The 18535-nt window shown below is 28.5% G+C and overlaps 4 protein-coding genes across 5 annotated transcripts in view; 2 read left to right on the forward strand and 2 right to left on the reverse strand.

The window, feature by feature from the left end:
• The window catches only part of LOC100159248 (cytochrome P450 protein), a gene marked incomplete in the record, with an annotated part of 7724 nt that extends 6880 nt beyond the window's left edge, over window positions 1-844 (reverse strand). Inside the window, 5 exon segments of the mRNA NM_001163211.2 lie at window positions 5-47; window positions 49-55; window positions 57-115; window positions 117-222; window positions 224-844. Of these exon segments, the coding sequence (NP_001156683.2) occupies window positions 5-47; window positions 49-55; window positions 57-115; window positions 117-222; window positions 224-773 (765 nt within the window).
• Window positions 845-2407: 1563 nt separating this feature from the next.
• Window positions 2408-4072, forward strand: LOC100167421 (general transcription factor IIF subunit 2). 2 transcript variants are annotated; one of them, XM_029486104.1, is made up of 3 exons: window positions 2408-2434; window positions 2946-3332; window positions 3398-4072. In XM_029486104.1, exons 1-3 carry the CDS (start codon window positions 2423-2425, stop codon window positions 3782-3784), a joined length of 786 nt encoding a protein of 261 aa, XP_029341964.1. In that variant the 5' UTR covers window positions 2408-2422; the 3' UTR covers window positions 3785-4072.
• A 1713-nt stretch (window positions 4073-5785) lies between these two features.
• On the reverse strand, window positions 5786-7082 carry LOC100165387 (MYG1 protein-like). Its single transcript, NM_001162185.1, is given in 1 exon segment — window positions 5786-7082. A coding segment is annotated over 1 exon segment (999 nt). The 5' UTR covers window positions 6863-7082; the 3' UTR covers window positions 5786-5863.
• Window positions 7083-7355: 273 nt separating this feature from the next.
• Window positions 7356-15881, forward strand: LOC100168133 (gastrula zinc finger protein XlCGF57.1). The gene is made up of 11 exons (XM_001948697.4): window positions 7356-7714; window positions 8543-8656; window positions 8723-9091; window positions 9166-9280; window positions 9373-9492; window positions 12176-12322; window positions 12481-12650; window positions 13957-14144; window positions 14226-14397; window positions 15016-15134; window positions 15206-15881. Exons 1-11 carry the CDS (start codon window positions 7658-7660, stop codon window positions 15423-15425), a joined length of 1791 nt encoding a protein of 596 aa, XP_001948732.2. The 5' UTR covers window positions 7356-7657; the 3' UTR covers window positions 15426-15881.
• The last annotated feature ends 2654 nt before the right edge of the window (window positions 15882-18535 follow it).

Below are 18535 nucleotides of genomic sequence, written 5' to 3' on the forward strand. Positions count from 1 at the left end.
ATACTGATCCGAAAAACGCAGTGTTTTTATTTGGGAAAAAAGGAAGTCCTTACAATTCAGAATAGCCGGTGAAATCATCACACATATCTCTCTTATAAAATAAAATATAGATGGTCCCGAATGCGGTTTTTCCATAGCTACGAAATAATGAAGTATCATCGCTTGCTACATTTAACGCCAGTCCAAAAGCACAACTACCGATAACATCTATTGAATATTTTGCCCAAAATATCTCGTATATCAATTTCATTGGGATTTTTCTTTAGCTCAGCAAAAATATTAATTATCATATCTTGGCCACACTTTTCAATTTGACTATACATCTGTTTAAGTTTTCCCGATGTGAACGCTGGGCTCAATTTACTTCTAAGTTTTTTCCATCGAGGGTTTTCCATTAGAAACAGTACTTCTGACAGGGGTTCGGCTTTAAAATCTACGTGAATACCACGATCGGTAAAATACGAAAAGTCCTTAATCAGTATGTTGTTGACGATTTCAGGATCGCGGATCATTAAGTATGGTGTCCGCATCTGAAACATACCCCCGTACTGGAATCCAGCTAGCTCGTAATAAATGTTCTTGTACGTTTCCATTGGATTCTCTATGCCCAGTGCTACTTTCAAGTAGTTGCCAAACAAAGGAATTGGACGGACGTAAGGCACATTGAGTTTTTTCCATACATTGAATGTTGAAGTACAATAGTAATAGATAATTGAGAATAATACTGTGACCAGTATGATAAAGTCCATCCAAAAGTTGGCAAAGATTAACATCTTTCAGATTTTTTTTTTTTACTGGTATGAACTACTACAGAGTATACTTGAATAACATTTAAGCAATGACTATCATAAAGTCTTGCGTTTACATCTTTTATATAGCGATATACATTATAATTTATAGGTAGGTACCAGTCAAACACTTGAAACTCATATTTTATGATTATCAATATACGCAGTGTTCTGAAGTGAATGCTATTATATAATATATTGTACTGTATGTAAGTATCATTATAATTTATTTATTTTAAAGTTGTTTGATAAAATTTACCGTAAGTATTAGATAAACACCGATAGTAAATTATAAATTTTTTTTTAGTTAATCGATAGGTACGAGATACCTACGTCAATCAAACTTATTTTTAATCACCAACAATCTTAAGTACCTATTTAATTTAGGTTTAGATATATGTACTTACATATACTTAACCATGGTTTTTCAGTAAAAATAAAAACGCAACGGATACTATGCACGCCCAAATATTAATTAAATTCAATTGTTTCAATTATTTTATTCAGTAGTGGATCTAAGATTTTGTTCGGAAGGGGGAAACATTTTTCAAAATAATATAAAAATAGTAAATACTTACATATTTAAAAATAAATTATTTGTTATGACTTATGAGTACGATATAACACGATATAAAGAAGATATCTTATCGTGTTGTAAACATTGCCTGCTTTATGAACGGTGGTCGACTTCAATGATTAGAAGGAGACGGCTATCTCACGGACTATTCAAGGCTATCCAGACATCCACTTGTTATAAATATACACAGAATATTCTATACTAACTCTTATATCGAAACCTGTGTAAATATACAGGTTCCTCACCCACGATTTAAAATAGTAGGTACTACTAGCTATCTTAAATCGTGTACTCACAAGACTTATTTTTGTTGCACGAAATGTTTACATTTTTGTCACAGCAAGAAGACGTATAGTTACTAGATAGCGCTTATAATTTAATATTTTTATACATTTATACGATAATATAAGCTTCCTATACTATAAAATGACATATACCTTATATTATGGTAGGTATAAGCTATTATACAGGGTGTATTTCATGTCATTGTACGCGGGTTTTTTTTAAAGATTATGGATCGATGAAATAGAATTTCGTTTAAACGAAAAAAGACGTGTTTCTTTATGTTTATCAGGCAATTTTTTATAACAATTTTTAAATTTTTAAGCACGCAGGTGTACCAATAGCAAAATCAACTTTATTTTTTCAAATGGTAACTACTATATTTTTTAATGGATTCTAGTAAAGCTTTTTTTTCTAAAAATTTTGATAGTCAAATCATCAATTTTGGTTCACTAGTTAAACGATAATTTTATGTATAATGTTTAATGTATAAAATCCTAATTTGTTAAAGGGGACGCTTTTTAACCGCCGTCCCCCTTCACTTCAACCAGTTTTGCCACTATTTTTACTGTACATAGGTTTTTTCCACTAATCCACTTATCTATATGTTTAATATCTATGAATTCTCCCGGGGTGATAAGAACGTTGTTATCATGTTTTGACATTTGAACACTGCCATCTAGTGGTATATAGCATAGTCGATGAGGGAGTAACAAGATGAAATCCATTCTGTGGTTAGGGACCTCTAGTTTTTCATCAGTCCGATAATATTATTATGTATGCCACGGTAAGTGTGGTTTAGATATTAAACCGTGCTCTATGCAGTAAACGCCAAACTGTTAAATATTGATAAGCAATAGGTAACAGTCGAAAATGTTGAATGACGAAAACTTGCAAGAGATACCTGATAATGAATATTGACATTACTCATTACTATAATATTATAATAATATTGTTCTACGATTTGTGAAATTAGTACAATACCTTTTATAAGTATTCACTTTTCAGTATTTTAGTACTTTTGAAATTTGGCACTAGGCATTTAGCGTTTCCTACAATTTGAATCTTTTGTATGATTTCGGTTTGTAAAGTTGTAGACTATAGTTCAATAAATTACAATTTTACATTTATTACATTATATTAAACTAATAAGTTGTTGTAAAATATTTTTGTAATTTTTAACTTAAAACCTTTTAACATTATTATAACTCAAGGTAATATGCAGCATACAAATGAAATACCTGATAAATAGTTCCATGTTTAACCGTCATTATTTTTGTTTTATTATTATTGTTTAGATGAGTGGTGGATCTTTGGATGTGTCAAAAGCAGGAAATGCTTTGTGGCTTGTTAAAGTACCTAAATATGTTGCGGATAAATGGGACAATGCCCCTGGTAGCTTAGATGTAGGTAAAATCAAGGTGACAAATACTATACCAGGAAAAAGGCCAGATATTTCACTTCATCTGTCCGAAGCTGTTTTGTGCTTGGATGGTGAAAAAAACAACGAACCAATACCTAAATCATTCAAATTAGATGTATCACACTTTACTAGCCAAACAATGGTTGCATTATCTGAACATAGAATGTCTTATAATCCTGATGCAGTTGTTCAAGAAACAGATAGGTTAGCTATTCTAGGAAAAATAAGTCAGAAACTAGAATGTCGGCCAATTGGAGATCAGGTAATTGGTATAATTATCTTAATTTCATGTTTTTGTGATTATGATACATTGATGATTTTATTCAGGTTTATATGGATTTAAAAAAACAAGCCATACGGAAAGCACATATTCCAACCAGACAAGTTCAAAAGTTAGACAAAGTTGTGCAAAATTTCAAGCCGATATCAGATCACAAACATAATATTGAATATAATGAAAAGAAGAAGTCTGAAGGCAAAAAGGCACGCGATGATAAAGATGCTGTCATGGCTATGTTGTTTAAGGCATTTGAGAAACATCAATACTACAACATCAAAGATTTGGTTACATTAACTAAACAGCCTGTAGTATATTTAAAAGAAATCCTAAAAGAAGTTTGTAATTATAATCTGAAACATCCTCATAAGAATATGTGGGAGTTAAAACCTGAGTATAGACATTACAAAGAACAGGAAGATAATGAGACAAATTAGTAATAATTGTAATTTATTAAACTATAAATATTACAACTACATATTTTGAATTTTTTGTGAGTTTTATAAATTATGATAGATTTAAAATTATTTTGTTATCCATTTGTTATATTGCGGTTTTAAAAATCAATTAGCTTTTACTTAAACATTAATACAAATGTATATCAAATATGCTATATGTATCCAATTAGGTCAATGTCAGTTGGTAATAATTTATTAGGTAAATCCTAAAATACTAAATATATCAATGTGTAAATATTCAATAAAGATACAGTGGTATAACTTGTACATTTGTGTGATGGTTAAGGGGGTAAAGATATATATTGTGTTACACTAGAGCTTTTGTAAAATTAGTGTCAATATTAATTTGAAATCAGGAACTTTTCCATTAGACTACTATGTGTGGACCATTTTATTAATATTTTATAAATACAACTACAATGTTGCATACCTACATTTAAATCTAATAAATCTAATAAATTAACCAAAGTTGATATATTTACACAGAATTTATTTAAAAAATTGACTATATCATTTTATATAGCTAAGTTATTACTGTGATGGATAAAATTGTTGAGAACATGGATACTGGATAGGTTTATAAAGAATTGATTGGGTATATAAAGTTTTAGCATGTCTATTTCTTACTAATTTGGAGTTTTGAAAATTTCCTGGAAATTATTTAAATGTGCTTAACTTAGAAATTTAAAAACAATTATAAAGAATGAAGATAATACCGTAAATAGTTTACAACCAAAATCATTGGATTTTGTGTAACGTCTTCTTTAACTCGAAATAAAATAAGAAGTTTTTACTTGATATGGCTGATTCATAAAGAACTATAATTTTTATGACAATGAAAAAAGTTATTGTCACTATTGATGATACAAACAACAAACATTTACATCAATTCTTGCTAGAAAATAAAGTGTGTGGAAGATGCTGTTTGCTGATTTTTGTTTTAATGAATTATAAACCTTGTAGTTGATGCATATAGTATCTACTTCTGCTTCCTTTAACTCAGGTAGTAGGTAGTTACTGTTATGCACTAGTATTTAAATTGCTTGAGTTTTAAAAATTTCACTTGCTTAAATATCTAGAATATAAAAATGAATCGCAAAATGTGTTGGTAAACGCATAACTCAACAACGCTTTTGGACGGATTTGGCTCAAATTGTTCGTAACTGCCAGGAGAAGGTTTTTACGAAATAAAATTTTAGGAAAATCCACCGGAAAGGTAGGAAATCTCAAATCTGTATGTTAAAAATACAACAGTGCATTATATTATATTGGTTGCTATTGGTTAATCGGGCACGTTTGTTGATTTCATACAATATAAAAATGAATCGCAGAATGTGTTGCTAAGCGCAATAATTCTACTGTACGTGTGTTGTGACTGAACTCCTAAATGGTTAGACCGATTTGAATGAATTTTTTTGTATGCGTTCGCGTTATTCATCTGATTTTAGTACGGTTAAGTTAGGTTAGGATTTTGTATTAATTGATTATATCAATCCACCATAGGTAGAATACGACAAACTTGGTATAACTTTGATACTTTAGAGTTAAATCATACACTAACGTACATACAACACGGGGTCCTCGATCTACCTGATAATGTACCACTGCGAATTAGAATTTTTATTCCGGGCAATGGAAAAGTTAAGATTAATTTTGAAACCATACAACGAATATTAAATAAACAATTCAACAAAGTTTGAGTCACATATAGTTGGTACACTTAATGGGCAACGAAGTGCACGGGTTAAGCTAGTTTATTATAAAACTAGATGGCTTCCAAAAAATGTAATTTCTTCTAATCTGTTGAAGTTTTCAAACGATTGAAAAATAAAAGGAAACAGCTTCACAGCAAATGTTATGATGTCTTAAACATACTCTTTTCAACAATCATATTAATTAAAAATAAATAAAATATATGATTTATCTCATCTGAAATTAGATATACTTTTAAATGAAAAAAATAAAACAAATAAATACATAAGTCATTAATTATTGTTTATTATTTATAAAAAAAAATACATTAGTCATTAACTATTGTTTGATTTAAAAAAAAAAAAATCAATCGATGGCTTTTTCACACATACCTAGTACTCCTAATCTAGTCTTGTTACCACCAATGAATCCATTGGCATGACAAAAAATACAATCTTCTACTCCAGAAATTGTACTTAATTGATCATCTCTGATACCCCACCAACTTTTTGGCAATGGTCTTCGAAGTGTAAACGAATGAGGAGTTATAGGTATACATTGTATTCTCCACGTTTCATTGGAGCTATCTTCAAAAATAACATAATCAATTTTTGGTAGAAGATCTTCACCAAGTTCTTCTTCTAACACAAAATAATGTTCTTTCCAAGGGCATGGTGTACTGAATTCTATTACACGACCAGACTTGTGTGTTTGGTATCGTTTCTCGAGCGCATCGATTACCAATGACCTGGCTGGTAACCATGTTTGATATGCATACAGTACAGTTTCTTCGAATTCACATTTAATCAATTGCATTGCCTTTTTAAATGCTTCCATATCGTCAAATTTTCCAACATGGTTCCATTTTTTGTTCAAGTTACCGACACGACTACTCAGATGTGTGTGTATATTATATTTTGGCACACCTTCACATATTGGAATACCATTATCGATAGCATCTATTTCTTGCACAAAGGATTCATATACTTTAGAATAAATAGTATTCAATTTATCTTCTGGTACATCGGATGCTATAATTGTTTTCAAAACATCATGGCCGTAATGTAAGTATACCAAACCTGCACTACTAAATTTTGTTGTCCATTTGGCATTGGGTATTAGTGTGCTCATTGAATGATCAAAACTTCTTTGATGATGATCATAACGACGTTTACTGTGATCATACACACCACCAACATCGATTACAATATCACACTCAGCTAACAGTTTTTCATCTCTCGTACGAATTATTTCTAAGTTAGGAAATAATAATTGTAGCATATATGAACCGAAAGCTTCATCGCAGTGGAATATGCCACTATGAGTACCCAATTTTTTTGGCGAAAATTTAGTGGTTAAATTCATTTTTAAGGCAATTAATAATTATAAATGGCAATTAACTATTAAGCGTATTAATAATGGAAAAGCTAAATACTGAATAGTAAATAGTATTATACAATTAAAAGTTAAACAATAATTACACTATCTCGTCGCGTCCTACCACAATTGGCGATAGAAACTAGAAAGCTTATTAAAAATCAACACGAACATGGACAGGGTCTAAGGATTAAAATTAATGGATTATGGACATTATCGGCGGGTGTCGGGGGACGCCGGGACAGTCACCAAAAGGTCGACTCATTGCAACTTGTCAAATTGACTGCTGCGCGCGCAGCTCTCCTTATCATACCATTATCATTTATCACTGTTATTTTCAAAAATGATATTCTGATTATGCGCGTGTGTTCCCCTTTAGTTTGTCATGCTATTTATTCAATGTCCGTATCATATTCATATTAGCATCATTGAAATTTGAACCCTATGATAACATATATAACATTTATTCAATAATTGTCATATTAATTTTACTGTGATTACTGATTATAATAAATCTTAGTCCGTGCTTATTAATAAATTTAAAAAAAAACGGGAATAGTATATTTTCTGCAAATCACGTATTCCAATGGACATATTTTGTTCCACAAAATCCTTGTCCCACAAATATTAAGATACAAATAATTTTAATCATTTAAAAATTAATTGATTAGCAAAACCATTACCTATTATTAATTTATTATAATAATATTGTACTGTTATAATAATTGTAATATTGTATAGTACGTTAATGTTAATTAGTGGTGGTTCGATCATAATATCATAATGTACGTGGAAATGATTTCAGATCTACTTGATTTGTTCAATAAACTTTTAAACTTCGTAAGTGTAGTTAACTTAAATTATTTTTTGTTGAGATGTATCCCACACATATGTAGTTAAATAATATTTTATTTTAGACTGATATCAAACTACAATTTATATGTGGTATTAATAAAACATTATTTTAGTAGTGCATTAACTTAAACCTAACTTCTAACTTCTCTGTTGATATATACATTTAATAATCTTGAACTAAATTCTACACAAGTAAATAAGTATCAAGAATATTATAAAGAAAGTTATGGAGAATAGTGAATACCTAATATTTAGATTTTAAATTGTAAAATAAGCTGAAATAAATCTAAATGAGTAGGTATCTGGTATTATGTCAACTATTTAAAAGTTTTAACTTTTCAATTCAAAATTCAAAATCATATTTCAAAAATCAAATTTTAACCTAGGTACTATAATTATTATAAATAGACATTTTCAAATATTTACACATTTTGTACTGTATGTTCACATACCTAATATAGATATTCAATATTTATAAATTTAAGAGTATAGTAACAATATGATTATAATATTCTGTATGTGTATTTAGAATTAAAATATGAATATGTATATACAAATTGTATTACTTTTAAATTTTGATCCTTGTTTTATTATCATTATTAGTAAATAAAATTTTTATTCATGCTAATATTAATATATTTATAAGTAGGTCTTTTACAATTTTAACAGTATACTCAGACAATGTTGGTGCATACATACATATATATTCATTCTATTTAAGTGCATAATTATCTAAGTCTTGGTTATTATAGAATCCATAATATAGAGCATGACTGAAAACATTTGTGTGATTTAAAATTATTATTATTTTAGATGACTGAAGTTGGAGTCTTAGATTCTTTTACATTCATGCATTCTGCCATAAATCTCAACTCGCAGCATGAGCAGTTCCTCAAAAGAATTCAATCATCAATTGATGAATTGAAGGTATAATTTTATATATGAATATGGTTATTCAAAATAAAATATTGATTTTATATGCTTATTTTATAGAAATGGTTACAAAATGTATGTACGGAATGGAAAGCAGAAGATTTAGCTTCTCTTGGCAATGTAATAGAGCCACCAATGACACCTAATAATATAGATCTCAACATGAATGGCACCGATTACATTACGCCACTTATTAAAGAAAAAATAGACTCTGTGCTAGGTTTTCGAAACCCAGTTAGTCCGATCTTATGGAGTGTTGGATTGAGACCCATACAAGAGAGTAATTCTAAAGACGGATTTGAAATAGATGATGATCAAAGACTGCCTACAGATTTTGTTGCTCCTTCTTTTGGAGATTATGGAAGCCCATCATCAGAACCTTGGAATGTTTTTCAAGAATCTAATTATGATCTGGATCAGACAAATATGGTGACATATAAAATATATTAAAAAATATATATATATAAAATCATTGAAATTTACAGTTATTTAAATTTTTTAAGGATGAAAAAGGTCCTCAAACACCAAATATAAAATTATATAGAAAGGAAGAGGAACCAGATATTATACAAGACATGAGTTCAAATTCATCATGTTTTCCTCATGAGATTAATCGAAGTAAGTTATATTATGTCATGTATAATAAATTCTTGTTATTCCGTTAACTTTTTTTATTATCAATTAGTATAGACATATAAAATGATTTCCAGTTGAAAATTTATTTCCATGCCAAAAATGTAAGCACCAACTCGGGTCCTTTGAAGAATTAGAAGAGCATTTAAAAACACATCAACTCAAATCAAAATTCACAAATCTACATTTGACTTGTGGTAATTATATATTTTACTCTTTAATGAGTTATAAATTGTTATAAATGGTTTATAAATAACCTTACCTAACATATCGATGGTTAGAAGGTAAACGCCACTTTTTTTAAAATCAATGTTTTTGCATATTGCTGTAAACGGCATTATTATACATTGATTAATCGAACCTAAACATCGCTATCATTTGTATATATCCAAGAATCAATGTTTTAATATGTGGCCGTAACGGTATAGAATTGGTGGGAATGAAAAAAACGTGTAAACGTCAATTAAAAGATGTAAACGGCATTCAAGGAAAATTGATAATACGTAAGCGTCATTGACCATTGTTGGTGGTTACATCAATTTATCATTTTTGTTAGTGGTTTTGTTAACTCTGTAAAAACCGTTTATATCTACAATTTTCAAAATATTTTTACTACAAATCTTCATTGAATTTAATCAATAATATAAAACAAATAACAATATTAAATTATCCATTGTACTTTATAGTCAATAGAACATCTTTAGGGTGTAAGAGCCACGATTAGAAAAAAAAAAATGGGTGTAAGAGTCATTTTTTTTTTTTAATTGTCTTCAAATACACAAATATGTTATGATTATGAACAATTAATCAATATAAAATACGTAAAAACTCATTATAAATCATATTAAGTCTTATACGATGTTGTAAGGTTGTAACAGTTCATATGAAAATATCTGTTTTTCGGCTCTCCTGAACAATTTGGAAATTGGCGTTTACGCCCTTTTACCTTCTAACCATCGATATAATATATTTATGGATAACAACAATCATACTATGAGTTTAATTGCTTATTTGTCCTTATTAATTAATTTTGAATGATATACATTTGATAAACCATGATATATATTTGGAGGGCCGTAGAAAAAAGTTCTGGGGGTTGTCGGTGCCCAACATTAAATCATAATTTACTGGGGTATGTTTCTATTTTACCCATATATTATCATTCTTAAAATTTGATTTAGCTTATTTTGTTTTATTTTTGATAGATTGATTGATATTGATCTAACTTATTATATCAATGGCTATTATTCATATTTTAGATTCTAGGTGCATTGAATGTATTGATTTTACAATATGTTGTGTATACATGTTTTATAGTAGAAAATATGCATCTTAGAAGGTGGTTTCAAGAAGAAAATTGGTTCTAGTTGGTACTGTTAATCAAAAACGAAAATTCTCAGTACTTTTCAAAATAATCGGAAAAAACTATAAAAAAAAAATTATGGAAAACGCAATTTTTTTTCAGTTTTTGATCAAACACATTTTACTCTTTGTTATAATTCAAAAATAAAAGACCATAGATAGTATTTATTAGACATTTTGCTTAAAGATTTGCATTTATCCCTATTTTTTTTTGTTTTTCTTGATTATTTTAAAAATAACTGAATTTTAATTTTTGATTCAAAATACCAACTAGATTCAGTTTGTTTCCAGAATCCACCCTTGAAATTGTAGATTAAAAACACATGGTAAAATCGATACATTTTAGTGTATTATATGTAATGTTACTATAACGGGGTTGGGAAACTTGTTATATTTAGATAATTCAGTGAGGATTTTCAGAGCCCTATGAGTTATATTTTAACTGTAACTCGGGAGCTTCAGGAAAGATAGATCAACTCATTAAATACTCAATACTTATTAAAGTACACAAATCTTCTTAAATACAAAATATGGAATAAATATGCTAATAATTATTTGTGTATATGTGTACCCGGTCAACTATACTACGTATATAAGCATTTTTTTTTATTACTATTATTCATATTTGAGGGGTAGAAATCAAACACGTACTATTGCCAAAATTTACAAAATCAAGTTAGGTATCGATTGTTATGGAAAAATATTGATATATAGATTAGCGTCGTCACAATAGATCAAAACGTACTAATTCCTAGTCAAATTTGCGATTCAAAATGACTGGTTAATCCAAAACGAACATTTTCCATACGTTAAAATTATATTTAGAAAATCAAAACATACTTTTTCCAGTTTTACGTCATACATACAATTATCAATGTTAAAAGAATAGGAACAAATCATTAACTATATAAAAACTGTACTTTTACCCGTGTTGTATGTATACAATCCTATATATAGGGAAGTAAAAATGTTATTCCAAAACGTACTAAAATGTAATTTTAAAAATTTTAATTAAGTTTTAAATTAAATTAAAAATATAACTCTAGAATATTTAACACATTTGAATCATTTTTAATATAAATAATATATACATAATTTAAAAAAAAAAAAAACCTTCTTTTCAAAATGTTTTGTCTGGTTATAAATGGTTTGTTTTTATTGGAAATGTTAAGATACAGAAAATCGCTTCTCCTGAAAAATCAGTATTTTGGCAATAGTACGTTTTGGATTTCCACACCTCATTTATACTTATACTTTACAGTGTATCATGTAACGGTGTCACACATATGTATCCGCTACAATACCATTGATATAAAATTATATTATAAATCAATACCTAGTACCTATCAGATAAAATAATTTATATGATCTGTGATGTTCTTATTTTAAATATTTTATTCATTGTTTATATGATACTTTGTTCTGAAATTGTATAATATGTATACTTTATATTTAATTAGTGATAGAAAAAAATGTGTTTTTTGTAAATGTAATCAAAACTTTGTTTTATTTTTTTAGCTTACTGTAATAAATCATTCTATAAAAAAAGTAATTTACGCTTACATATGTTGATCCATGAAAACATCAAACCTTACGCATGTTTGTACTGTGATCGGCAGTTTACTCAGAAAGCCACAAGAGATATACACTTAACTAAACATACCGGTTGTTTTTCATAAAATTATTTATATTATTTTTATTTTTTAAACTTGTTATTTATTGGAATAATAATTTTAAGCAATTAAATATTTTTACGAGTAAAAAGTCTTTTTCTTCTAAAGACTGCAATTTTGTGTAATTACTAATTTATTTACAATTTCCAGGTGACTATTTATATTTGTGTTACGTTTGCAATAAAAAATATGCTACTAAAGGCAAATTAGAGTTCCATATGAAAACTCATCAAGAAGCACAATATGAATGTACCTTGTGCAGTAAACGTTTTTCTACTCAGCAATATTTAAATTATCACATGAAAGTACATCCAGATCAGGTATGTGTACTGACTGTATGTAGCACAATTATTGCTGTACATGACAATATTGTTATCTGGAAATAATAAGTACATTTGTTACATAAATATAGTGACTGTGCCTTGTACTATGTTTAACTTTCAATAGTTATTACATAGAAAAATTGTACATGCTTTAATTTTTTTTAATGGTTTTAGTCTTGTTTATTTGTCTTCCAATAAAGTAAACTATTTTGGTTTTTTAGATTCTGAGCGGAGCGATTTATCTTATATCTGCTGTAACTTCCTATTGTCAAACACCTCACATATTATTATAATAATTTTATGGAGTGGTCAATTATTGTCCCATTTTTTTTGTAGAAAAACTATCATTAGATTTGAGAATGACAAATTAGTCTACAGAGACATTATCAATATTGTATAAGCCTGTAGCCATTTCAACTACTAGTGAATAATAAATATTTTATTAGAATTTAAAAAAAATTATTAATGAAAGCATTTTGTAAGCAGCATAATAATTGGAAGAACAAACAAATAGGTACAGTCAAATTTGGTCAACTCAAAATCGTTGATACCTCAAACTTTTTCCCGGTCCCTAGAATTTCAAATTATTGTATTATCCTTGAATAACTCGAATTCTTTGTTAACTCAATCTTTTTGACAGGACTTTTCAACTTCAAATAAACTAAGTCAGATTGTATATATATAAAAAAAAAATGTATTTATTAATACAGCTCAATCAATTTTGCTTGTACGGAATCCTAAGAAATTAGGAATACCCATAAGATAATAAGATAATATACATAACTTTGTGAACAATTATGCACAAATGATTTGATTATTAATTTATTTCTTAATAATATAATTATGAATCATAAAGGTAATGAACCTTTAACTAACTCGCATCTAATATCGTTTTTTACTGTGAAACAAAATATGTCTGTTATTAAAATAAACACGATAAACCAAATATTATATAGTATTTTAATTTAATTCAGATATATTCGGAACCTCTAGATTACTCTTGCTGATCCCTGGGGCTCTATGGAACATAGTTTGAGAACCCCTGCATTCATATTTCATACATAGTTTGTATAATAAATATTAGATGCAATTGCGTGTCATTTAAAACCCAACCTTATGAATTATGATTAGTTTATGGTAATAATTAATAAGTTCAATAAACTACAAGCTTAAATTAGGGACATATTCAAAAATATAATATTTTGTTAATATGTTCTATCAACTAGATGTAATTTTCTATTACAACTGTACAAAATATTTGATAAAACTTCAATACATTTTAAATCATATTTTATATGTTTAGAATACAAGTGGATTCAACTGTGATGTATGTCAAACAGAGTTTAAGAAAAAAAGATCTTTCCTTGCACATAGAAAACAAGAACATCCATTTTGTATGTTTAAATGTCCAACTTTTGAATGTGATAAGGAATTTTCTACGATCCAACTGTTAAATAGGCATATTAAACGATTACACGAAGCAAAGGAAAAGTAAATCACAATTTAAATCTTATCTTTAATTAGATGAAGTCTATGTTATTACAAAACTAAAATACTTAATTTATATGGTAGAAGTGTGATTTGTTCAGAATGTGGAAAATCATTTGATTTTCCTAATTACCTACAAAAACACATTGTTCGAGTTCATGGGCCTAAGCGTTTACCAAAATTTAAATGCCGACAGTGTCCCTTGCGTTTTGATAATGACGTTATGTTACATGTACACATGCAATCACATCCAAAGGTATGAAATATTTTTATTTAAAGAAAATAATTTAAACATTTAAAAATTAGTAACATTATGAATTTAATCCTTTAATAGAATAATTATAGAAAGTACACACGTCATATAGGTGAGATGGTTTTTAACTCTTAGTACTTAATAGCTTTTGTTAAGGAAAAAAAACAATTGAAATATCTGGTAAGTGCGTATGCAAAACATCAGCATTTGAAAAAACAATCTTTTAATGCATTAGTTCTCGAACTCCGTAATATTTTTCTGAACGTGACAATATATCTTTAAAATGTAAAATAATAATACAACACTGTTAAGTGCTAAGGTAAGCAAAATTTAATGAGTATTAAAAACCTTGGGGCTCTGTAAAATGATTAACCGTTGTAAGTTATTATTTTTATTATTATACATATTTAATTAGAAACAAACACTTAATATTATGTAATATATATTATATTATATGCAAAATATAGGTACTTATATAAAACATACCTAATTTGTTTTTTCTGTAATCTTGTTAATGGTTAATACCTATAGTGAACCAAAATTGGTTTAAACATTATGATTTATGGCTATAATTGTGCATAAAATTGTTTAATTTTTCTGTTAATTTATTTTGTTTTGCAGGATAATAAAAAAAAAGAAATCAAACGTGTGAGTTGTCCTCGAGATTCTTGTAATTTATCATTTTACAACCGTGTTAGTCTCCGATATCACATTGCTGAAAAACATGATAATATTTATCGGTAAGCTTATTCATAGAAACTAATATATGTGGTTATAAAGTATTTTTTTCTATCTTGTTTTTATTTTTAAGGTATGAATGTGAAATATGTCAAAAGAAATTTGTTCGAAAAAATCATTACGAATTACATAAAGCTATTCATTTGAAACCAAATTTTACTTGCAATATGTGTTTCAAAAGATTTCGTAAAAAGAATCGCTTAGCTGCTCATTGGAAAAGGACTCATCAACAAGAGACATTTGATTTTGGCATGCTTTTTAGTGTAGATACAATTCACAAATTAAATTTATAATATAATAATATGTTTAATAAATTATAGTTCTCCTATAGTTAAAATTAAAGTTAACTACCTAATGTTAATATAAGATGCAATGTAAACTGATCAGGCAAGGATTCATGGGTGGTTAAGAAGAGACTATCCCCCCCTCCTTTTTCGCCGTGTTACTTATGTAATAATCTTAAATATATAAAAATCTCGTGTCACGTCTTTGTCCAGGATAAACTCCGAAACTACTGGATCGATCTTGATGAAATTTTTACAATGTCTGTAATTTGGCCGAACTTAAAACTTTTAAGTTAAAAGATAGGCTAATTTAAAAAAGGAGAGGACCAACCCCGGTGGGTGCTCAATCGGGAATTTTGAGATTTCAGATGGAAATTTTTGTTTATAAATGGTTGCCATCGGTTTCTAAGCTATTATAATAATAATAATAATAAAAAAATATTTGCTTTACTTTTCAAATATAAATTATATTTTTTTTTTTTCTATTTTAAGGCCTTTCAAGACCAATCCCATCTCACACCCGTTCCTCCATTCTTCTCTATCCATTGCTCTTTCTTTCCAATTCGTTCCTCCTCCTAGCGATTGCACATCCTTAACTAAGTCTTCCCATCTTGTTTTGGGTCTTCCCAGCGGTTTTTTTCCTCGCGGGTTTTGTTTCTAACACTGCTCTAATTAGCTCATTTTGGCTCCTCCAAGCGTGGCCTGCCCATTGGAGTCTTCGCTTTTTTTATCACTTCTGCTATGGTTATGTTTTGGAATAATACTTCTAGCTCTGTATTCTTTCTCCTTCTCCATTCACCGCTGATGTTATCCTTAACTGGTCCATAGATTTTCCTTATAATATTAAAAATGTGAAATGAAAATCTCTGAACAGGCTAAACTCTGGAACTACTTATCAGATCTTCTTGATTTTTTTTTTTAAACAAAAGAGTATTTTAGGGAGAAGTTTTATATGAAAGAAAATTTTAAGAAAATTCACCGCTGTATAATATATTGGTTGCTATTGGTTAATCGGGCATGTTTGTTGATTTGTATTATTATCTACATACATGGGCGCCCATTGGGGGGGGGGGGGGGGGGGGCGCAAGACAGGGCACTTGACCCCTCTGGAAAAAAATTTTATGAACTTGTAGCTCAATAAATATTACCACAATATTACCTTATTACCGAGGAAAATTATTTGTTGAAATCACTTTTAAGGTATGAAATAAGTATAAAAATATACTCATTGTTATCGTATATTAACATCATAGATAGCCAGATAGGTCGTAGTCTGTAGTTCGTATAGGTATCTATACGTAAAATTATTATCGCAGATAATTTGTGGTAAATCTATATGAATAAACTTGTTGGCTTGGGTTTTGACTGGTGTTCAGTAATGGCTGGAAAAGAAAATGGAGTTCATAAAATAATTTGTGATAAATATTCTAAAGCAACATTTTTCCACTGTGCTTCGCATAGACTCAATCTCGTTGTAAATGATTTGAATGCAGTGACAGAAATACAAAATACTGTAGGAGTAATTAAAGAGGTTATTAATTTTTTTCGTGAAAGTGTACTTCGTCGAAAATTGGTTACAAATATACCACTTTTGTGTGATACTCGTTGGTCTGCGAAATATAAATCTATTCGCATTTTTGCTGAAAACTATTAATATTAAGTCAGTTTTAGAAAAACTATCTCATAATAATGACTCAGATTTTAAAGTTAACACCACTACTCGCACAAAAGCACACCAACTATCATGTGCGACATCAACATCACAATTTATTATATCTTTAAATATTATATCCAAATACTCAGCTCAATTAGAACCAGTTACAAATAAATTGCAGGCAAAATCTATTGATTTATACTCGGTCCAAAATCATATTCAAGATTTATTAACTAGGTATATTTAATAATAATAGAGAACAATCAGATATCGTTTTTAATGATATTTTTAATAACTCCGTACCTATTTATGGCAGAAAAAATTGGCGCAGATATTAAAATTCCACGTATTACAACCAAACAAAAAAATAGATCAAATTACGAAACCGATTCTGCTGAACACTATTACAGACTCTCTATTTTTATTCCGTACTTAGATTCACTAATATCATCTCTTTCACGACGATTTCCAAGTACAAATAAAATAGCATTCTCAATAAGTCTACTGCATCCTACAAATATTAAAAAGTAGGTACACCATTAATGATTTCAAAGAAAAAATTAAGCTGATTAGTGATCATTATGAAATTGAAAATATGATAGAGGAATCTAATATTTGGTATCAGTATTGGATTGATAAAAATTTGACTGACTCCCAGTGTGATGAAATTGATATTTAGAGAAAATTTCAAATTTATTTATTTATTACGGGTATTATTTATTAAGTTACACCAAAAACACAAAATCAATATTTTAAAATTTTTTTTTTTGTTTTTCTTGCTGATTTTTTAAACTACTTAGAATTTTAACCCCCCGCGGGTCTGTTTCATTTAAATATGTAAAGCCCCTCTAAGTTAAAAACTGATATTGCGCCTATATACCTACCTATCATAATTTAATATTGAGTTTAGTTTACTTTTTTGAGTTAGTACAGGAGAGATTATTAAGTATTAGGTTTAACCTAACTACCAACTGATCGATTCCCTCCACTATAAATAAGTCTCCAATATGTAAGCACTATACGGTCCAACAAATATTTACAGCCAGCATTTGTGCCATTTAATACCCCATATGCGTAATATATACTCGTGTGCGGTGTACGCATACGAGGGTTGTAACTTGTAATATTATATAAGTTATATATAAATCATTTACTATCGAACTCCCTCTCACTGAATATAGCTCTCTCTGTATAATATGCATACTTAATATATAATATATCGACAACGACCGTCGTGAATCGTAATATATTTTATATATAAAATTCACGATTCACAATTCTACTATAGTAGGTATACCTATATGTAATATGTATATATGCCTATAGGTAACCTATTCAGCCGTTTCGATACAGGACTATAATATATACATCTATGTTGTGGGTCTTCGTAAACCTATATACAATATAACTAATATTATAGTCGTATAATACTCGTATACGCCATGCAGCTGTTCGGTCATTTTTC

The sequence above is a fragment of the Acyrthosiphon pisum genome, chromosome A1, assembly GCF_005508785.2.
Source record: "Acyrthosiphon pisum isolate AL4f chromosome A1, pea_aphid_22Mar2018_4r6ur, whole genome shotgun sequence".
NCBI classification, from domain to species: Eukaryota; Metazoa; Arthropoda; class Insecta; order Hemiptera; family Aphididae; genus Acyrthosiphon; species Acyrthosiphon pisum.